The 23,566-nt window shown below is 38.3% G+C and overlaps 1 protein-coding gene across 1 annotated transcript; it reads left to right on the top strand.

Annotated features, from left to right (window-relative positions):
- The first annotated feature begins 440 nt into the window (after window positions 1–440).
- LOC127619544 (serine incorporator 2-like) lies at window positions 441–14,944 on the top strand. The gene is made up of 10 exons (XM_052092403.1): window positions 441–576; window positions 1,081–1,242; window positions 1,998–2,185; window positions 2,413–2,492; window positions 3,560–3,697; window positions 6,775–6,944; window positions 11,167–11,257; window positions 12,231–12,381; window positions 13,297–13,512; window positions 14,126–14,944. Exons 1-10 carry the CDS (start codon window positions 538–540, stop codon window positions 14,262–14,264), a joined length of 1,374 nt encoding a protein of 457 aa, XP_051948363.1. The 5' UTR covers window positions 441–537; the 3' UTR covers window positions 14,265–14,944.
- The last annotated feature ends 8,622 nt before the right edge of the window (window positions 14,945–23,566 follow it).

Below are 23,566 nucleotides of genomic sequence, written 5' to 3'. Positions count from 1 at the left end.
GATATTAGCATTTAATTTATGATTCATATTTGAAAAGTCAGATTGTTGTATGCACCATTACCTGCACTGTCAAATATTAATTATTGCAAATGTTCAGGATTTATTTTCTTAATGTCCTCATTCTAAGTAAAAAAAAAAAAGTCAGTATTACTTTAAACGATTCATTATAATAGTGAGAAATTTGATAATAATTAATTAATAATCACGTAAGTGAGTAAACTGTATGTGACTTTGCTTTTGAGAATAAACTAGTGAAAACAAAATCAGGAAACTAATACAATCCATTGATTTGAAATCGATTAGTCTTACCTTTCGTCTGATTGGTGTATGAATTCAGAGATTAGTCTGTCCGTCGCCTGATTGGCATGTGAATTCAGCGATTAATCTTACCTTCCTCTTATTGGTTCACGCATTCAGCGATTAGTCTTCCAGCCAATCATTGCACATTCAATTGGTCTCAGTTCTTTAGAAACGTGAGTGAACGGGAAAGATTTATTTCCTCGTTTTGAATTTAGTTTCGCTGTTTTCTCCGTCGTCATGGGTGCGTGTATGGCCTTGTGCTCTCTGGCGAGCTGCGTAAGTGTAAAATATGTTTTGAAATATAAATTATTTTTTCTCTTTGTGTTGGTAAACATCTTGTAAAGACAGTAATACATTTCCCCAACTTTTATAACTGAGTTTATCACGGAGAACTTTGAATTGGAGGGTGTTTCCTCGTTTTGTTTACGTTGACACTTTATTTATGCGCAAACGTTTTCGTGAAAACATAAGGAAAAGGTTTGAAATTCTGACTTGGTTTAATTCGTACAATGCTTTGTTTGATTATTAATGTCGTATTTGTAAACACCGTACATCTACTTTTGGGACTGATCACCTTTTTTAGTTAAACTATTTGTACCATTTAACATGTTCCTGTTGATAATAATTATTGATCTATTATTTTATTATTACTCATTTACATAGAGTTAAGTGATGGTAAGTTGGTACTGCTGCTTTATGTCAGGTTGTTCCCTGTGTAGTGTAGGTAAATGTGTGTTTTTGCTATGTTAGTATAAGTTAATGTATTTTCTCATCATTCAGGCATCATGTCTGTGTGGCTCTGCTCCCTGTATTTTATCCGGATGCTGCCCGTCAACATTCAACTCCACAGTCACCCGTCTTGCCTTCTCCTTCCTCCTACTGCTGGGCACAATAGTTTCCATCATCATGATTCTGCCTGGCATGGAGACACAGCTAAAAAAGGTATTTTTAAGAGAGCTTGTTCTCATGGGGTGCAGGGTTTAATATGGGCTGGATCACAAGGAACCCAGAAAAACGATCAGGTAGGTATGAAACAAATTAATCTTTTGTTTAAGTGGAAATATTAGCTGAAAATTATTCAAATGCATTTTTAAAATCAAAAGTATTTATTTGTTCTTTTTTTTTAACTTTGTAACCCCCGAAATTACAACATAACAGAAACTCTTCTAAATATCAATACAACAAAATATTAAACACTAACAAGTATCCCCCTTTATATGCATCTGGCACAAAAACAACATTTACTCTCCCTATCATGCAAACAGAAGTCCCCTGTCCATTTCATCAATGCAACATTAACACCACAAAAAAATTATAATAATGTAATCCCAGCTCAAATGGAGCAAGTCAATTTCCATGTTGCAAATGTGAATGAATAGAACACAATTAAATCAAGTTGTGACAAAATGTTCTAGAATTGTGTTGCTTTAGTTCATTTAATTAATTTTAACATGCAGCAAAAATCCTTTTTTAAACATGTACACAGTAAGTACAAGATATATTTTATATTGAAATGTTAAAGTACAGATGATTCAAAGAAAGCAGAAAATAAATGACTATGGAGCATTTTTTGGCCCCCAAATTTTACATATTTTGGGGCATTTTTGTGACTTACATTTTTACCCCAGCATTCAGTGTGATGTTTGAAATATAATAGGCTCCTGTGTTTACTTACTATTTTGGGAATTTCTGAACAGATTCCAGGTTTCTGTGAAGGAGGTTCATCTATTCCTGGCATCGAGGGGAAGGTGAACTGTGAGGTCATTGTTGGATATAAATCGGTCTACAGAATGTGTTTTGCCATGGCCTGTTTCTTCTTCCTGTTCTCCATCATAATGATCCGTGTGAGAAGCAGCAGAGATCCACGAGCTGCAATTCAAAACGGGTGTGTGTTTTTACTGTGTGCTGTTACAACTGTAATCTTGGGGGGTGGAGACTTTCTACTAAGTTCATGTAAAGGAGACTCTTACTTGGTCTCATAGAGTCTCACCCTCTGCTGGTGGAATGTAGAAGTTTTTTTATACATGTGGAGAATCTGTTCACACAGTAGGTTTACTTTGTCCAGGAACCCTTTTGTGATGACTCATGCCATTGTGACTGTGTGTTTTTCAGTTTCTGGTTCTTCAAGTTCTTGATACTGGTTGCTCTTACTGTGGGAGCTTTCTTCATTCCAGATGGAACATTCAATTCAGGTACAATACTTCAGCTACACATGAAAATAAGAAGTAATATTAACTTCCCATTCATTTTTTTCTATAGGGATTTCATAAAATCTTTCCTAAAGAGTTGTAAGCCATGAACCAAAGCAACCAGCACTTGAGGTGAATCACAACATAACAAACTTTGATTTAAATGGAAAGTATTTGAAAATCAGACAAAAAAAACAAAGGTACAAGGCTGTGTACTTTACGTCTTTAATAAGGGAATGAACAGGGGGCCTGGGCACCTCAGCGAGTAAAGATGCTGACTACCACCCCTGTAGTTGCGAGTTCGAATCCAGGGTGTGCTGAGTGACTACAGACAGGTCTCCTAAGCAACCAAATTGGCCCAGTTTCTAGGGAGGGTAGAGTCACATGGAGTAACCTCCTCGTGGTCACTATAACGTGGTTCGCTCTCGGTGGGGCGCGTGGTGAGTTGTGCATGGATTCCGCGCAGAATAGCGTGAAGCCTCCACGTGCTCTATGTCTCCACGGTAATGCTCAAGTCACGTAATAAGATGCGTGGATTGACAGTCTCAGACGTGGAGTCAATGAGATTCATCCTCTGCCACCCAGATTGAGGCGAGTCACTACACCACCACTAGGACTTAGAGCGCTTTGGGAATATTTTTAATTTAATTCCAAAACCGTTTGACATTTACAAATATACAAGTGGATTGAGGGTGTAAGTAGACCCACTTGTTCACAGTGCATCATGGGAGTGGGTGGTCACTGCAGAGTTTATGTCTGTATTGAATATAGTTTATTTTTTCTAGCGATGTACACATTTAAAACAATTAATTGGCAGAGTGCAATTTATAAAAAATTGTCAAAAATACTTATCTGTTCAGTTATCACAAATGACTGGAAAAGGAAACGATATGCCTGACATCAACTTGTATTGACACAGATCACGCACATGAGTGTTCTGCTTAAACATTCCGCTGATCTTTTTGCATGCAGTGGTAACTAAACTATCCCTTTAACACCAAGTACATGTGCGTGGCCACATCCAACATTTTATATTTTTCTAAGCTTTGTCGAAATTTTGTCCATTGCAGTGTGGTACTACTTCGGTGTGGTTGGGTCTTTCATCTTCATCCTGATCCAGCTCATTCTGCTGGTGGACTTCGCTCACACCTGGAACCAGAAGTGGGTGGTGAATGCAGAGAATGGAAACAGTAAATGTTGGTATGCAGGTACGTTCAGCAACATTGCACCATCTCTGTATAACTAACTTTTAAAACTGACAGCGGTAAGCACTGATGGCATCAGACGCATTATAGCATGATTTGGAAAATCCTGACTGATTATAAAGATTGTTAGACAATGTTCTAACTAGGTGTGATGCAATATAGGAACAACGTATAATGGCTAACTCTTCTTCTGATGTTAATCTGAATTTAGGTCCTAACCAGCCACAACCATGACAGGACATTTTGTTGATGGCTTGGTTTTCATTTTTGTCTCTAGTCTTATATGAAATTTGATCTAATTGACTGTAATTGTGTTGTTACTTCACATTTTCACTTTCAGCATGGAAGTATTTGATCTCTTGCTGATTTTGTACGTTTGCCCACTGACAAAGAAATGATCAGTCTATCATTTTAATGGTAGGTTAATTTGAACAGTGAGACACAGAATAACAAAAATATATACAAATATAACAACAAAAAAATCCAGAAAAACACATGTCAAAAATTTCATAAATTGAATTGCATTTTAATGAGGGAAATAAGTATTCGACCCCCTCTCAATCAGAGATTTCTGTCTCCCAGGTGTCTTTTATACAGGTAACGAGCTGAGATTAGGGCACACTCTTAAAGCGAGTGCTCCTAATCTCAGTTTGTTACCTGTATAAAAGACACCTGTTCACAGAAGCAATCAATCAATCAGATCAACCTCCTTCCCTCAGCCAGGGCATTGAAAATGGGTTGTGGATGGGTATTCCAGCATGACAATGACCCAAAAAACATGGCCAAGGCAACAAAGGATTGGCTCAAGAAGAAGCACATTAAGGTCCTGGAGTGGCCTAGCCAGTCTCCAGACCTTAATCCCATAGAAAATCTGTGGAGGGAGCTGAAGGTTCGAGATGCCAAACATCAGCCTCGAAACCTTAATGACTTGGAGAAGATCTGCAAAGAGGAGTGGGACAAAATCCCTCCTGAGATGTGTGCAAACCTGGTGGCCAACTACAAGAAACGTCTGACCTCTGTGATTGCCAACAAGGGTTTTTGTTTTGCAGAGGGGTCGAATACTTATTTTCCTCATTAAAATGCAATTCAATTTATAAAACATTTTACATGCGTTGTTCTGGATTTTTTTGTCAGTCTCTCACTGTTCAAATTAACCTACCATTAAAACTATAGACTGATAATTTGTTTGTCAGTGGGCAAACGTACAATATCAGCAGGGGATCAAATACTTTTTTCCCTCACTGTATATATACACATTATCTCACAAAAGTGAGTACACCCCTCACATTTTTGTAAATATTTGATTATATCTTTTCGTGTGACAACACTGAAGAAATGACACTTTGCTACAATGTAAAGTAGTAAGTGTACAGCTTGCATAACAGTATACATTTGCTGTCCCCTCAAAATAACTCAACACACAGCCATTATGTCTAAACCGCTGACAACAAAAGTGAGTACACCCCTAAGTGAAAATGTTCAAACTGGGCCCAATTAGCCATTTTCTCTCCCCGGTGTCATGTGACTCATTAGTGTTACAAGGTCTCAGGTGTGAATGAGGAGCAGGTGGGTTAAATTTGGTGTCATCGCTCTCACACTCCCTCATACTGGTCATTGGAAGTTTAACATGGCATCTCATGGCAAAGAACTCTCTGAGGATCTGAAAAAAAATAATTGTTGCTCTACATAAAGATGGCCTAGGCTATAAGAAGATTGCCAAGACCCTGACACTGAGCTGCAGTACGGTGGCCAAGACCATACAGCGGTTTAACAGGACAGGTTCCACTCAGAACAGGCCTCACCGTGGTCGACCAAAGAAGTTGAGTGCACATGCTCAGCGTCATATCCAGAGGTTGTCTTTGGGAAATAGACATATGAGTGCTGACAGCATTGCTGCAGAGGTTGAAGGGGTGGGGGGGTCAGCCTGTCAGTGCTCAGACCATACGCCACACACTGCATCAAATTGGTCGTCCCAGAAGTAAGCCTCATCTAAAGATGATGCACAAGAAAGCCTGCAAACAGTTTGCGAAGATAAGCAGACTAAGGACCTGGATTACTGGAACCATGTCCTGTGGTCTGATGAGACCAAGATAAACTTATTTGGTTCAGATGGTGTCAAGCGTGTGTGGTGGCCACCAGGTGAGGAGTACAAAGACATGTGTGTCTTGCCTACAGTCAAGCATGGTGGTGGGAGTGTCATGGTCTGGGGCTGCATGAGTGCTGCCGGCACTGGAGAACCATGAATGCCAACATGTACTGTGACATACTGAAGCAAACAGAAACGTTTGTGCTCCCTGGGGCTGGGCCGAAGGGCAGTATTCCTGCATGATAATGACCCCAAACACACCTCCAAGACGACCACTGCCTTGCTAAAGAAGCTGAGGGTGATGGACTGGCCAAGCATGTCTCCAGACGTAAACCCTATTGAGCATCTGTGGGGCATCCTCAAATGGAAGGTGGAGGAGCACAAGGTCTCTAACATCCACCAGCTCCGTGATGTCGTCATGGAGGAGTGGAAGAGGACTCCAGTGGCAACCTGTGAAGCTCTGTTGAACTCCATGCCCAAGAGGGTTAAATAATGGTGGCCACTCAAAATATTGACCCTTTGGGCCCAATTTGGACATTTTCATTTAGGGGTGTACTCACTTTTGTTCCCAGTGGTTTAGACATTAATGGCTGTGTGTTGAGTTATTTTGAGGGGACAGCAAATGTACACTGCTATACAAGCTGTACACTCACTACTTTACATTTGTAGCAAAGAGTAATTTCTTCAGTGTTGTCACATGAAAAGATATAATCAAATATTTACAAAAATGTGAGGGGTGTACTCACTTTTGTGAGATACTGTATATATACAGTGAGGGAAAAAAGTATTTGATCCCCTGCTGATATTGTACATTTGCCCACTGGGGGTGTACTCACTTTTGTGATACATATATATATTTATTTCTGAGAACGTGTCTAGACTATTGCTTTGTGTGGGACATTCATTCTCATTACGTTTTTCAGTGTCATACAATAGTTTGTAATGCTCTTTGAATGCTTTCTCTTGACCATTGACATGTGTGTTTTGTCCACAGCCCTGCTCTCTTTCACGTTTGTGCACTATGTCTGTGCCTTTGCTGCTGTGGTTTTGTTCTACATATTTTATACACAGCCGGATGACTGCACTGAGCACAAGGTCTTCATCAGTCTAAACCTCATCTTCTGCATCATCATCTCAGTGGTGGCCATACTCCCTAAAGTGCAGGTCATTCCTAGCTTTTCTATCTCTCTCTATATATCAGTCTCAAAGAATGCTTCTACATGTATAACAAAACGCTAATAACTAGGCAAGGACAGAATGTACAGACATTTTCTCTGCTGATTTTGGGGTAAATATGTGGAATTCTGCGAGATGGATTTAAACATGGTAAAAATGTATCAAGTGCAGGAGATGTGTAGGACTTTCTGAATGACAGCCATTCAAATTCTGCTGAAATTTCTGATTCTCCAAGCCTGCTGATACCTATGAAAAACAGCCTGGGTTACACTTAATTTTACTGTGTACTTGTTATAGTGCAATTACATAAGTACCGAGTTATATTAATTAACAACATGTACTTACTATAGGGTTAGGGTTTGGTTTAGGGTTAGTTGCTTGTAATAATGCACAATTTACTGTCAATACATAGTCATAGTTACTGTAGTCAATACATGTAATATAACAAGGACACTGTAAAATAAAGTGTTACCAAAACCTGTTTTAAAGGGTTATATGCAAATCATTAAACCATGTTTTAGTTCATAGAACTTTCAGATATTGATTTTGTACTACACATGCATGTTAAGTGCACAAGCTAATTCATTCATTTTGATGGCACTTAAGTTAAATGAAACTATTTGGCAGAATTTTAAATTGCCGTGTATTCTCAACTTAAATACTTCAAGTAGAGTAAACCTAATTGAATTAAGCAAACCAGATAGCTATTATAAACTAGCTAGTACAGTGAATGCTAGCATGCTGAATGCATACTATTTGGAAACACTATGCTTTGATAAGCATAGTAATTGCTCAGTGAGTTAAGCAATATACAACACTCTTAACTTGTAAAAAATAACAGAGGAATGCCCAATAGCATGTGTAATTTTTATAGCACACCAAAGCTTTTTTGGAGAAATGTAGTTTGTAGTTTCACCAACTCTTCAGAGAGCTGCTTGACACTCTCTGCATCTACTCTACCATTGTAACATTGGTAGCGTAGATTGAAATGCTACTGGACAAGTTTTCAATTGGATAATTCAAGTTCCTGTAAATTTAAAGAGACAAGTTAATTAAATTTGAACCAATCCAGGCAAGTTAAATGGTGTCAGTTTCGTGAACTCAAAAGAATGAGAAAATTCGGAATACTCATCAAGTATGAATCAATGAATGATGAACTATTTTGCATGATTTTATTTTTCCCTACACAATTCAATTAATTATTTACAGTGTGGCAGAATGCCAATAAAGGTGTTTTCATGCATCCATATTTGGGTAAGAGGAAGAATATAATTCTATTCGATTGATTTTGCCTAAACGGTTGAAGACCTTTCTCTGATAATGGAACACCGTTTAATGCATTTACATGACCTTACACATTGCTGTCTAATTAAGCAGAGTCTGTGTAATGGTAAATGGTCTTTACTTATATAGCGCCTTTTTAACCTTTTTATTTAAAGCGCTTTACACTGTGACTCATTCATACACCAATGTGTATGGTGCTCACCTGCCATTGGGAGCAACTTGGGGTTCAGTGTCTTGCCCAAGGACACTTTGGCATGTGGAGTCGTGTGGGCCGGGAATCAAACCACCAACCCTGTGATTAGTGCCCGACCCGCTCTACCACCTGAGCCACACCCGGTGTTAGTTTTAAGTTTTACCTAACATACATAGAAATTGAAATATGGAAAGCAATATAAATGTAATGCTTGGTACACAATGATGGAAGGACCTTAAAAATAGGCATGAGAATTCTGGTTCCGATTCATCTTATCAGTTTCAATTCCTTAACAGTTCCATTTATGATTCTTACTTTTGAGGATGAAATATTTGGAAATAAGAAATTACATTTTTATTGCATTTACTTCCACAGCAGTCTGTTGTCAAATGATGAGATCATTTCAAAAATTTTACAAATCAGAAACAATTGAATACAATGGAAACAACTTTTAATGACCTTTCAAAACTTCATAGTGGCATAAATGCAATCCAATAACTGGTCGTAATTTACATGTTTAAAAATTCGAAAACAAATAAAAATGTGCCAACACATTTCATTCATTAATTTATTATAGATATATACCGTTGAAGTCAGAAGTTTACATACACTTAGGTTGAAGTCATTAAAAAAACACTAGCAAAGTTTTGGCAAGTCGTTTAGGACATCTACTTTGTGCATGACATGAGTAATTTTTCCAACAATTGTTAGAGACAGATTGTTTCACTTTTAATTGACTATATCACAATTCCAGTGGCTCAGATGTTTACATACAGTAAGTTAGCTGTGCCTTTAAACGGCTTGGAAAATTCCAGAAAATTTGATTAGGCCTTTAGACAATTAGCCAAATAGCTTCTGATAGGAGGTGTACTGAATTGGAGGTGTACCTGCGGATGTATTTTAAGGCCTAGCTTCAAACTCACGGCCTCTTTGCTTGACATCATGGGAAAATCAAAAGAAATCAGCCAAGACCTCAGAAAAAAAAAATTGTGGATCTCCTCAAGTCTGGTTCATCCTTGGGAGCGATTTCCAAATGCCTGAAGTTGCCACGTTCGTCTGTACAGACAATAGTACACAAGTATAAACACCATGGAACCACGCAGTCATCATACCGCTCAGGAAAGAGATGCATTCTGTGTCGTAGTTTTCTGCTAAAAGTGCAAATCAGAACCACAGCAAAGGACCTTGTGAAGATGCTGGAGGAAACAGGAAGACAAGTATCTATATCCACAGTAAAACCAGTCTTATATTGACATAACCTGAAGGACTGCTCAGCAAGGAAGAAGCCACTGCTCCAAAACCACCATAAAAAAGCCAGACTACAGTTTGCAAGTGCACATGGGGACAAAGCTCTTACTTTTTGGATACATTGAACTTTTTGGCCATAATGTCCATTGGTATGTTTGGAAGAAAAAGGGTGAGGGTTGCAAGCTGGAGAACACCATCCCAACCGTGAAGCATGGGGGGTCAGCTTCATGATGTGGGGGTGCTTTGCTGCAGGAAGGACTGGTGCACATCACAAAATAGATGGCATCGTGAGGAAGAAAAATTATGTGGATATATTGAAGCAACATCACAAGACATCAGTCAGGAAGTTAAAGCTTGTCACAAATGGGTCTTCCAAATGGACAATGACCACAAGCATACCTCCAAAGTTGTGGCAAAATGGCTTAATGACAACAAAGTCAAGGTATTGGAGTGGCCATCACAAAGCCCTGACCTCAGTCCAGTAGAAAATTTGTGGGCAGAACTGAAAAAGCATGTGCGAGCAAGACCTACAAACCCGACTCAGTTACACCAGTTCTGTCTGGAGGAATGGGACAAAATTCCAGCAACTTATTAACAAGAAGCTTGTGGAAGGTTTGAACCAAGTTAAACAGTTTAAAGGCTGTACTACCAGACACACAAAGTGTATGTAAACTTCTGATACACTGGGAATGTGATGAAAGAAATAAAAACTGAAATAAATAATTCTCTCTACTATTATTCTGACATTTCACATTCTTAAATAAAGTCGTGATTCTAACTGACCTAACATGGAATGTTTTCTATGATTACATTTCAGGAACTGTGAAAAACTGAGTTTAAATGTATTTGGCTAAGGTGTATTTAAACTTCTGACTACAACTGTATATACTGATTACACTAAAACTCGTAATGTGTAGGCCATTCTTTAAAGCTGCACTATTTAACATTGAGCTCTATAGTGACATCTGTGTTTGAAATCTACGCTGTAGATTCAGTAAATAGGAAGCTCATAAACGCTTATGAATAACCTGATCGACACATGTAGATTTCTGCCCATTATGCCGATTTTGCGTGCCATGTAAGCACCTTACCTGGTGTTCTTACCAGCTCATCCAATGTGTGCTCGTGTTAAGCGCATGGCTCTTCCAGATTTGACGTCAAAAGTAGAGAATAACACCCTTATTTCAAATGTCATGTAAATGCAGATTTCTTACCTTGTCAGATTTTTTAAATTAGCTGATTTTCGAGAGTAATCAGCATATTAGTTTTTATATAAACATACTCGCTGTCAGAGTATTTTAGTACTGTTTCATCCATATCGGCAGAAAAATTGCTGTTTTTTTTGTAGAACCAAAAGTCATACAGTTCCTGTATTTTCTTTAAAAAAAAAACAATAACGATTCATCATCTGCTGTTACATCTTCTAATTTGAAGGATGTCGGTTTACTTGTTGGTTTCATTTCTTTGTGTGTATGTGGGTTACAGGAAGCTCAGCCGAGCTCTGGTCTGCTGCAGGCATCTCTCATCTCTCTCTACACGATGTATCTCACATGGTCTGCTATGAGTAACAACCCTAGTAAGTCTCAAACAACCAGATCACATGTCCGTGGCAACATTAAACATAATGAGCCTCATTCATTAATCTTGTAGAGTAAATTGGGAGTAATGAGTGTTCAAAATGGACCTTCTCTAAAACTTTCCTCCGGATTTACAAATGCTGCGTACACCCCAGATTTGTTAGTTAAAAGTGTGGATGTTATTGAATTGTAAACTTTTGTAAATAGGGTGCACATACAAAATCATTGAAAATGTTATCATAATCCACAGCCATGAAAACGCCATATAAGGAAGGCATCTAACTCGCTAGTAAATGTGAATTTGAAGCTTTTAAAATCAATGATGAACAGTAATCCAATCTTAAACACACTGGTGTGTCCAGTCTTAAAGAAAGTTTGAGGAACTTGGTTCACTGGATGTTCTTGTTGTCTTCAGAGTTTTTTTTGTGAGTTCAAGAGGTCAAGAAAAATGATTCCACATGAAGCTTGAGTGTAAAAATGTACCAGTTCAGGAGGTCCACCACCATTACGTTTTTATTTTTTGGCTAATTTGAGCGCATTGCCAGCATCGTTGGTGAAACTTCACAGATAACTCATGATATTAACTGTAATATACATCCTTTGCTACTGGAAGAATCATTCGAGAAATTAATATAATGCCCGAAGAAGGTCCTTGACCATAACTCTGTAAGCTAATAAATACTGGCAACTACGACAGTGTGTGGGGCTTTTTAAATTTTTTTCCATTGTATTGTGTACACACATAAGCATAGCATGTTTATTTATATAGCTTTAACATAGACCATGTGATATCAACTGAAAGCGCAGTATGGAAATTCTCTGTAACCACGTCCATTTATAGACCACTTACATCCACCACATTATAGGCCTTGTCAAGTGTGTAAAATGAAAATGTACAGAATCAGTTCCTATTTCAGTGGATTAGACTATTTTTGTGCTCATAAATAAAATAATACCTCTCTCTGCACACAGACCATAAATGTAACCCCAGTCTGTTGAGTCTGGTCAACGGTGGGCCAACCGCCCCCACTCCCACTAGTGCCCCCGGTATCCATACTCAGTGGTGGGATGCCCAGAGCATTGTGGGGTTGGTTATCTTCCTCCTGTGCACTCTGTATGCCAGGTGAGCTGTGTTTCCATCGTCACCATTATGGGCATGTCACAAACAGAGAAACATGAATATAAATGAATTATCACTTAACTCAGTGGGCGGGGTCAGGAGTGAGAAAAAGGTCCCTAGATACATTAGTCATATGTGGTACCACTTGAAAGCTTATAATCTACACTTTTAACAGAACTCCAATGTTACGTCTCTGATGTCAGAACAAAATATGGAGTCCTGCAGAAAAAGTGTGATTAAACAAATTAACGACACCTAGATTAAGCTTTTAGTCAATTTAGGGGCCAAGATATTCTATAAAATGGTGGGGAAGATGATGGGTCCACAAAATAGACTGAGTGTCTATGGACGAGCGCATGGCGAGTGCTCAGCAGCGTTACAGGCCACCTGCATTTCAGAACTGTATATTGTTATGGAAGATGATAGAGGAAATTTTTGTTTTCCTAGTACTTGCTGCCATCTAGTGGACTGAACTAACACGTTTTTCAGAGTCCGAGCAAACAGCCTGAATAACAGGCTTTCAAAAGTTTTATCATTATCATAAGATTGTAAACATTTACAATGTTATGTAGAATTAGACCAATATTTTGCAATTAGTCAACTTTGTTTGTAAGATGAGCTTTTAAATTTGGTTGTGAAAAATTGCAGGCAAGAGAAAACAGCAGAGCTTAATCTCGGCCTCTGAGTGGACTAGAAGCTCAATCTAGGTGTCATTAGAAAGCCTCCCCTTTGCGATGGTGTACAACATTTGATATAACAAAATAATATTGAATAAAAAAAATTACTTTTATATTATAAAGTAAATCTTTACTTTAGCTCAGCCCAAATGTTAAATTTATTAATTCATGTCAATTTTTTTTAACCGTCTGAAAAAAAAACTAACGATTTTTTTCCCCCTTTTTGCTTTTCTCTTTGTAGTATCCGCTCCTCTAACAACTCTCAGGTGAATAAGCTCATGCAGACAGAGGAAGTTCAGGGTCTGGCTGCTGACACCAGCGACGGTTTCTCTGAGGATGGTTTGAGGCGAGCGGTGGATAATGAAGAAGATGGAGTGACATACAGCTACTCGTTCTTCCATTTCTCTCTCTTCCTTGCCTCCCTCTACATCATGATGACCCTGACCAACTGGTACCAGTAAGTGTCTAGCAGAGTATCCAAATAGAGAACAAGAGTGACCACATAAACAGACCAGCTCTGTGATAAATCACAAAATTACCCAAATTCTTTTTATTTGTGGCAAAAAAAAACATTTATTTGAAAATCAAAAAAGGTCTCTTATATTCCCATATAAAGCCATGCAAGTGTCATAATCAAATACAAAACGACAGTACAATATGTTATATTATTTCAAGTATATTTCATTGGCAATAGTGACTTGTGATAGCTTTATGGATAGTGTAGTTTTTCATGGGAAATTTGGCATTATATTGGTGTTCTATTTTTTAATATAGCCAGTAGGGCTGCACAATTGACAAAAATCTAAACTGTTGATCATGTCTCTTGCGATTGATGTTGATGACTAGAATTTACATTTAAAATACTTAATTTGTGTGAAGCATCTTCAGAAAATATTCTTTATGTTGGTTATTAGTAAATAACCCTAATTAGTTAGATGTGGCAGTTGTGATCTTGATTATTTATTTGATAAATTGTGCAGCCTTAATGGCCAAATATATTTGGTTTGTTTTGAAATTCCACCATGAACAATGAATATTACTTTGCCTTTATTCTATTTTGTCCCTCTCAGACCTGAAACTGACTATGCTGCCATGAAAACTAGTATGCCATCAGTGTGGGTGAAGATCTGCTCAAGCTGGATTGGACTAGGGCTGTACCTCTGGACTCTTGTGGCTCCACTTATCCTGTCCAACCGAGACTTCAACTAAACGCCCATGAGTGGCCTCCACGAGTGGCCTTATACTGAATGAAGCAACAAAAGTTTCAGTCATACACAGATCTTATTCATAAAGTATATTACAGAGGTTATTTTTATTCTTTGAGATGTTCTGAGATGTTGAACTATGCACACTTCATTCTTCACAAGACACTTTTCATATATTTTTCATTTTGTTACATAATCTTAAACTCTGAACTGACATCACTGACTCTACAAGCGCCTTTAATATACAATGTAATGAGTTCGAAAATTACGTATATTTAGGGAACTTTGTGTAATTCTTTCTTTTTTAAATCCTTTGGTATTCTTTGGGAATTGGTTTGTATACTTTAATACTTTAATGTGCTGACATCATACATGTTAAGTTAATGTCAGTTTCTGGATATTTTATGGGCTTTAAATACTGCCTCTGGTCCAGTTCTGTTACAAATTGCACTATGATTGATCAAATCAATATTGATTGTTCAATGGAAATGAATGATGATTGCCTTATATGTATCATCAATATCTTTATTTAGATAAAAATAGAACTGTATAGATTTTCAGTTTTGAAGCTTTATTTTATTCACTTTACTACAACACTCCTCCAGACCAAAAAATACATGTTTTAGTTTTATCTGTTAGCATCAGAAAATGATAATCTTTTCTATTTGTACTTTTAATAATTCTTATAAAAATTATAAAACATTTATACAAGTTTTGTGGCTTTGTTTTATGTACTGTTGCTTCAAACTTACCTTGCTAAAAGGACTAATGGACTATTTACTCTAGTACAAAGTCTTTGACTGTACTTGTCTGAGGATAGGTGTCATATTCAGAGGTGCTTTCTAAAGCAAACATCACTATTACTATCGCTCATAATTCGGGTTAGGGATTTTAACATGCCGCTAACCTTAAATAAACTTTGACATGTAATTTTTCCTGCACTGTTTGTGATGCAGACATGAATACCACAAATCATGCAGCTTGTTGTCAAGCGCCCCCTGCAGGAATAAAACTCAAAGACACAGTGAGTGGCTGACAACATTTGCAATTTCGGTCTGTAGTTCTGTTACCCATTAGATGGGTTTCGGGCTGGGTTCGGGTCAGCTTTTAAGAAGGACTTCGATTTCGGGTCGGCCTTGGGTTTATCATGAATGAAAAAATAAACAGGCCTACCGAACTTGTTTCGCGCACATGCGCTCGCTCACTTATGGATGAGTTAGGGGCCGTTCACACCAAACTTGTTTTTGCTTGTGTCTGTTATGTTTTTCCATTGTTTTCCTATGTAAACATGCTGAATGACTGTCTTTGACTGTTGAGGGGACTGTTGCTTTGTTTTATTTGAACTGTTATGCACCCTGCACCAACATTTGAATCCCAAAAATGTTCAAACCAAATCTACGCCATTAGTCAGATATCACTGAATGACATTAGTCAGCTGATCTGATGAACTGAGGCAGATCGTTCTAAAGTTTAGGCCCATGTATGGCAAAAGATCTATCACCCTTTTTTTTTTTTTTTAAGTCTAGACCTGGGAATAAAGAGCAAATTCTTTTTTTCTGATATCAGGGATCTAGATGGAGTGTTTGTAATCAACATGTTTGAAAGGTAAGAGGGAGCATGATCATGCAGAGATTTAAAAATCAGTATCAGAATCTTACATTTGATTCAAAAATGAACAGGCATCCACTCTAAGTAAATTAACACCGGTGTAATAGGTTCATGTTCCTTGACGTGTCTCAAAGTCTGGCGGCTACATTTTGGACCCTATGGAAGCATGCTAATGCTCCGGCATCAATTCCATTATAAAGATAATGATAAATAATCCAGTAATCGAGCCCGGATAAAATGAACGCATGTATGACTTTTTCAAAGTCCAAAGCAGATAAAAACGGCTTAGTTTTTGCTAAAAGATGTAACTTATAAAAACTTGATCTAATAACTGAATTTATTTGTTAATCTATTTTTAGATCCTTGTCCAATAAAAATCTAAAATTTTAACATTTGTTTTGGTGTATCCCGACAGGGTAGTTGACTTTAGGCTAGACTGATGACATCACTAATTTGACCAAATACAATCTCCTCTGTTTTATTCTCATTTAACTTGAAATAATGTTACACCATCCACGACAAGATAGAAGTGAAGTGCGTTTGTGTTGGAGCAGCTTAAAGGCAGATAGATTTGTGTGTCCTCAGCATAGCAGTGAAACGACACTTTTTGTTTCCTGAAGATGGTACCAATAGGATGCATATGTAAAGAAAAGAGAATTGGAGTGAGAATCGAGCCTTGGGGGCCCCCCCAAGGAAGATGCATTTTAGAGGAATTATAGCTCCCAATACTTACTGGAAAATATCTTTCAGTAAGATAAGATCGAAACCATTCCGGTACAGTGCCTTTTAATCCTATGTACACAGTGTTCAAGTGAAATGAGAATATTGTGATCAGTCATGTCAAATGCATCACTGAGGTCGAGCAGAGCAAGAATGGCATTATCACCATTATCTACAGCTAATAAAATATAATTTACCCCTTTAACTAATGCTGTCTTGGTGCTATGGGATGCTCTAAATCCCAATTGAAAAAACTCAGCTAAAGAATTAAGATTGACAAACGAATGTAATTGTTCTAAAACTACTTTTTCCAGAATTTAAGGAAAAAAATAGTAGATGGGTAATGGGTCTATACACTCACCTAAAGGATTATTAGGAACACCTGTTCCATTTCTCATTAATGCAATTATCTAATCAACCAATCACATGGCAGTTGCTTCAATGCATTTAAGGGTGTGGTCCTGGTCAAGACAAACTCCTGAACTCCAAACTGAATGTCAGAATGGGAAAGAAAGGTGATTTAAGCAATTTTGAGCGTGGCATGGTTGTTGGTGCCAGACGGGCCGGTCTGAGTATTTCAAAATCTGCTCAGTTACTGGGATTTTCACGCACAACCATTTCTAGGGTTTACAAAGAATGGTGTGAAAAGGGAAAAACATCCAGTATGCGGCAGTCCTGTGGGCCTTGTTGATGCTAGAGGTCAGAGGAGAATGGGCCGACTGATTCAAGCTGATAGAAGAGCAACTTTGCCTGAAATAACCACTCGTTACAACCGAGGTATGCAGCAAAGCATTTGTGAAGCCACAACACGCACAACCTTGAGGCGGATGGGCTACAACAGCAGAAGACCCCACCGGGTACCACTCATCTCCACTACAAATAGGAAAAAGAGACTACAATTTGCAAGAGCTCACCAAAATTGGACAGTTGAAGACTGGAAAAATGTTGCCTGGTCTGATGAGTCTCGATTTCTGTTGAGACATTCAGATGGTAGAGTCAGAATTTGGCGTAAACAGAATGAGAACATGGATTCATCATGCCTTGTTACCACTGTGTAGGTTGGTGGTGGTGTTGTAATGGTGTGGGGGATGTTTTCTTGGCACACTTTTGGCCCCTTAGTGCCAATTGGGCATCGTTTAAATGCCACGGCCTACCTGAGCATTGTTTCTGACCATGTCCATCCCTTTATGGCCACCATGTACCCATCCTCTGATGGCTACTTCCAGCAGGATAATGCACCATGTCACAAAGCTTGAATCATTTCAAATTGGTTTCTTGAACATGACCCCTACAGGGGGTCATGTTCATGTTTCTTGGAATGGCCCCCACAGTCACCAGATCTCAACCCAATAGAGCATCTTTGGGATGTGGTGGAACGGGAGCTTCGTGCCCTGGATGTGCATCCCACAAATCTCCATCAACTGCAAGATGCTATCCTATCAATATGGGCCAACATTTCTAAAGAATGCTTTCAGCACCTTGTTGAATCAATGCCACGTAGAATTAAGGCAGTTCTGAAGGCGAAAGGGGGTCAAACACAGTATTAGTGTGGTGTTCCTAATAATCCTTTAGGTGAGTGTAGTTATTCATGTCATCTGGGGCTAAATTTGATCTCTTTAAAAGTGGTGTTACAATAGCATGTTTAAAATCCGCCGGGCAAATGCCCTTAGTAAGGCATTTGTTAATTGGGCTCAGTAGACTGGTCCCTACACTTTTAAGTAATCTGCTTAAGAAGATGAGCAGGAATCGAATCACCCCTGCAGGAAGTAGGTTTTAGGTGTGCAATAATTTCTACCAAAGATGGTAGAGTAATGTGCTTGAACTCTGCATTCAGCATTGCAGGCAAGAGATTCAGATGGAGCCACGGGCAAATGATTAATTTTAGAGTTCTGGTTGGCGATCTTTCCAATGAAAAAACGAACAAAGTTTTCACAGCTAGTAATAGACGGAGCAGGATCAATTTTGATAGTTGGATTAATTACTAAGTTTCCTAAAGCAAACAAGGTTTTAGGCTTGTTGGAATTTAGAGTAATAATATCATAGTATTTGTGTTTGGCGTCTATTAATGCTTTATGAAATTTAAACATAGATTCTCTAAGCGCATCATAGTGGTCCTGAAATCAGCTTCTCTCAGCTTGCCGGCATTGCCTTTTGAGAGAGTGAGTGAACTCATTAACCCAAGGAAAGGATATTGGTTTATGAGTTTTAGGTCTTAAGGGTGCAATAGAGTCTAACATTTCTGAGCAAGTAGAATTAAACAGATTCAAGTGGTCTTCAATACTTAGATGAGACAAGGTAGTTTCCAATGAAGTTGATACACACACGTCCCTATATATGTTGGAGAATTCTACACCAGATGTGTGACTAAGTCTACGAGACCAGTTGAAAACTGTCTGTAATTTTTTTTAACTGATTAACAATAAGAGCATTAAAATCATATGCTTATGATATGAGAAATTGGTTTGATAAATCACAGTATCTTGAATATGTACATATAATGGGTTAAAACCAGATCTAATACATGGCCCAATTTATGAGTGGGGCCCTGGCAAGGAGGAGGGCGGGGCCAGGCTGTGACGACGCACGCCCGGCCCCTAATCAGGCTGATCAAGCCAATGAGAGGAATAAAGGCTGCCGGAGGTGGCAGTTCGAGAGAGATAGAGCTACTGGCAGCTGCCCTGTATGTGTTTATGGTTGTGTGTCATATTGTGTAGGCCTACCACTCAGAAGATCTGAAAACTCATTAATAAATTCTTTGCTTCGTTTTGGAAGACGATACACTAATGCCACTACCACGGGGTTTTTCGATGAAATTTGAAAGGTCTGCAATTCAAAGCTATTATAAACATCAAAGGACAGAGGGTAAAAATGAATTTCACTTTTGTAAATAGCCATAAGTCCTCCAAAACATCCAGTTAGCCAAGGGGTGTTAAAATATGAATAGCCCTGCGGTAGAAGTTCCTCCTAAGGGGATAAACCTTTAAACAGGTTTCTGACACAAACAAAAAGTCAAGGTCATTAGTAATAATGAAGTCGTTCAAAATAAATGTTTTGTTCCCCAGTAAGTGGGCATTCAACAACAGCATTTTAGTCAGCACCGCGGTAGACAGCGGAGGTTCCGAGGGTTCCACTCCACCACCTTGAATATGCAGTGGAACGTCTCTGAGCATAACAACAAGGGAATTCTGAATAACAGGCCGGCTCCAACCACACGGTCCCTCCAGTGAACATTGAGAGACACTGTGGTCATGGCTCCAGACCACATCAAGTGGTGAAGGACATTTTGAACGCAGCTTTTCGGACATCAGATAAAACTTTAGTTTGAGTGTAATACCTCCACGCTATCCTTGTTTTCTGCTACGCATGTGGGGATTTTCTCCAGGAGGAGTGGAGGGCAAAAGCCTTATCCTTTGAAGTCATTGTTGGATAAATCTTCCACAGTAGCTTGAACAAAACAAAGACAAGCGAAGTCCCAGATAGACAGCGTGCCACATACACTGGCGCCAGGTTGGTTTGAGGTACACCTTTTTGTTCATGTTGTTATGAATGCATTTCAATGATTTATATTGTATTTTTAAATGACATATTAGTCATTAATGAACCACTTTATAAACCTTTAAAAAAGGGAACATTAATGTAAAGTTTTACTGATCTCTCTCACACACACTGTCAACAGAGTTCCATGGAGTTTCCCAACCCATATATTACTTCTGCTACTACACAAAGGAAACCTCTTTCCTTTACGTATCATTTTGTTGGCGACCTCACTAGTTGTAGTCTCTCTCACTTTCAACCCACTGGCTTTCCCTCTGTGGGTATCTACATGTCTGTCTTGTTGTTATTCCTGGTTTATGTATCTCTCTCTCTCTCTCTCTCTCTCTCTCTCTCTCTGGGCACTGTAAACGCATCTATGTCTGTTATATAACAAGTAACTTCACCACAACATGGTCTAAATAGAGAGAGAGAGAGTGTGTCTACACTGCAAATAATAATGATAATAATTCTTAATCTTGACATCCTGAAAACGAATACATTTGCTTTGAAAGTTGATGGCTCAATATAGGCTTTTACAAAACCAAAAGCCCCCTCTTAAGGGAGCAGCAGATAGTGGTGGTTGATACACAGGCTTGGGACTCTATTATCCTCCCTGAACATGTGTATTAGCTATCAGGATAATTAAAGGTTCAGCTGCCCTGCCTCTGAGACTCAAGTGTGGTGTGTAGGGAGGCTGTCATGGTTATATAGCATGAAAAACAACAACCGTTAACACCTGCTCCATAACAAAAGTAATTGCTCCTAATGCTGTTCATTGTGTTGTCCATTAGAACTCATTTTAGTGTGGTTATTCCACTTGGGAGAGGCGAAAAAAAGCATTCAGCATGGAAATTGTTTTAGAAATGTTTAGTGGCCGTCTTTTACACTGCCTTAAACTCAATGTCACTTACGTATTAATTGTTTCTATTATGTCACTATGAATTTGCCAGATATTTTCTGATATATAAAAATGGTCATATATGTTTTTCACTGATATAAAAAGTCACATACTCATAAGTTTCCCTTATACTAGTGGATATAAATATATTCTCAAATACTACATAAACTTTGTTATACAGTCAGGTCCATAAATATTGGGACATCGACACAATTCTAATCTTTTTGGCTCTATACACCACGAATAGATGAAATGAAACGAACAAGATGTGCTTTAACTGCAGACTTTCAGCTTTAATTTGAGGGTATTTACATCCAAATCAGGTGAACGGTGTAGGAATTACAACAGTTTGTATATGTGCCTCCCACTTTTTAAGGGACCAAATGTAATGGGACAATTGGTGCTCAGCTGTTCCATGGCCAGGTGTGTGTTATTCCCTCATTATCCCATTTACAAGGAGCAGATGAAAGGTCCAGAGTTCATTTCAAGTGTGCTATTTGCATTTGGAATCTGTTGCTGTCAACTCTCAGTATGAGATCCAAAGAGCTGTCACTATCAGTGAAGCAAGCCATCATTAGGCTGAAAAATCAAAACAAACATATATATATATATATATATATATATATATATATATATATATATATATATATATATATATACATATATACAGAGAGATAGCAAAAACATTAGGTGTGGCCAAATCAACTGTTTGGAACATTCTTAAAAAGAAGGAACGCACCGGTGAGCTCAGCAACACCAAAAGACCCGGAAGACCACGGAAAACAACTGTGGTGGATGACCGAAGAATTCTTTCCCTGGTGAAGAAAACACCCTTCACAACAGTTGGCCAGATCAAGAACACTCTCCAGGAGGTAGGTGTATGTGTGTCAAAGTCAACAATCAAGAGAAGACTTAAACCACAAGATGTAAACCATTGGTGAGCCTCAAAAACAGGAAGGCCAGATTAAAGTTTGCCAAACAACATCTAAAAAAGCCTTCACAGTTCTGGAACAACATCCTATGGACAGATGAGACAAAGATCAACTTGTACCAGAGTGATGGGAAGAGAAGAGTATGGAGAATTTCACTTGCTGAAGACAAAACTGAAGGGAAAATGCCCCAAGAACAAGCAGGAACTGAAGACAGTTGCAGTAGAGGCCTGGCAGAGCATCACCAGGGAAGAAACCCAGCGTCTGGTGATGTCTATGCGTTCCAGACTTCAGGCTGTAATTGACTGCAAAGGATTTGCAACCAAGTATTAAAAAGTGAAAGTTTGATTTATGATTGTTAATCTGTCCCATTACTTTTGGTCCCTTAAAAAGTGGGAGGCACATATACAAACTGTTGTTCCTACACTGTTCACCTGATTTGGATGTAAATACCCTCAAATTAAAGCTGAAATTCATCTTATTTGTTTCATTTCAAATCCATTGTGGTGGTGTATAGAGCCAAAAGGATTAGAATTGTGTCCATGTCCCAATATTTATGGACCTGACTGTATATATGTTCATATAGCAGATTTAAGGTATGGGTGATATAGTTTATATTATTTCTTGTATTAAATATTAATACAGATACTTAATAAACAGCATTGCTATAAATAACAAATTATCAAAACAACATTTATTATTTTAAAGAATTTTAAAATGATAAATGCACTAGTTTTGAAGGAAATTAATGTTGACACTTTAAAACCAAACAATACTGAAACATCCACTGCAAAATATAATTTAAGAGAGTATGTATGTCTTATTTACCAGTAAAAATATCTAAACATTCTTCAAGATAAATGTACATGTGGAGCAAAATTACATCAGATATTTTGTCTTGCGTCCAAAGAAATCTAACAAAATGTAGTAATATGTTTGCTTAAAGGAAAAAACTTTGCCAATGGTGTAAAAAAATTATTGAAAAAGGAATTTATTATTTTTTTTAACCCTATAGCCAAACAAGAAAACCGTAATTGCCATTGGCTAATACATTTGTTAAATTTACAAATTTCACATCAATTTATATGATGTCAATGGGTGACGAATCAGGCTTAGACACAGAGTTATTATCCATATGCAGAGTTTTAATAAGAGGAGTAGTCGAGTCAGGCAAAGGTCATAACCAGGCAATACAGTTCAAACAAATCCAAATCAACAGGCAGCAGAGAATAATCAAAGGAAACAGGCTGGGGACAAATGCTCAGAAATGACAACTTCTGTGAGTTTGGCAAGATTTCGCGATGATACACAGATCGGAGACCACTGGAACCATAGTGGCTCCCTCGAAAATTCCTCTAGGGCAGGAGCTAGCTCTGGGACGGCCGAGGCTCGCAACGCTGGCTTGTTGGCCATGGCAGTCTTGGAGCAAGGGGCTGTGTTGGGCTTGGAGCAAGGAGCCGTGGCGACCATATTAACGTTCAGAGGTACATTGTTAACTAACTTTAGACAAGATGCAAAGCACGTGGGTTCCCATTTTATAATCTCACCATCAGTCCAAGAAATCCTGGGGTTGTGTTTGACCAGAAACAGATAGCCAAAAAACACCAATTTGTTGGG

This window comes from Xyrauchen texanus, chromosome 26 (genome assembly GCF_025860055.1).
Source record: "Xyrauchen texanus isolate HMW12.3.18 chromosome 26, RBS_HiC_50CHRs, whole genome shotgun sequence".
NCBI lineage: Eukaryota > Metazoa > Chordata > Actinopteri > Cypriniformes > Catostomidae > Xyrauchen > Xyrauchen texanus.
The sequence above is the reverse complement of the archived record's forward strand: the minus strand, read 5'-3'. Positions and strand labels throughout refer to the sequence as shown.

Coding starts and splice junctions, on each gene's coding strand:
- LOC127619544 (XM_052092403.1), top strand. CDS start 538: ATGGGTGCGTGTATGGCCTTGTGCTCTCTGGCGAGCTGC. Junction 2,493..3,559: donor AGATGGAACATTCAATTCAG/GTACAATACTTC, acceptor TGTCCATTGCAG/TGTGGTACTACTTCGGTGTG. Junction 3,698..6,774: donor CAGTAAATGTTGGTATGCAG/GTACGTTCAGCA, acceptor TTTTGTCCACAG/CCCTGCTCTCTTTCACGTTT.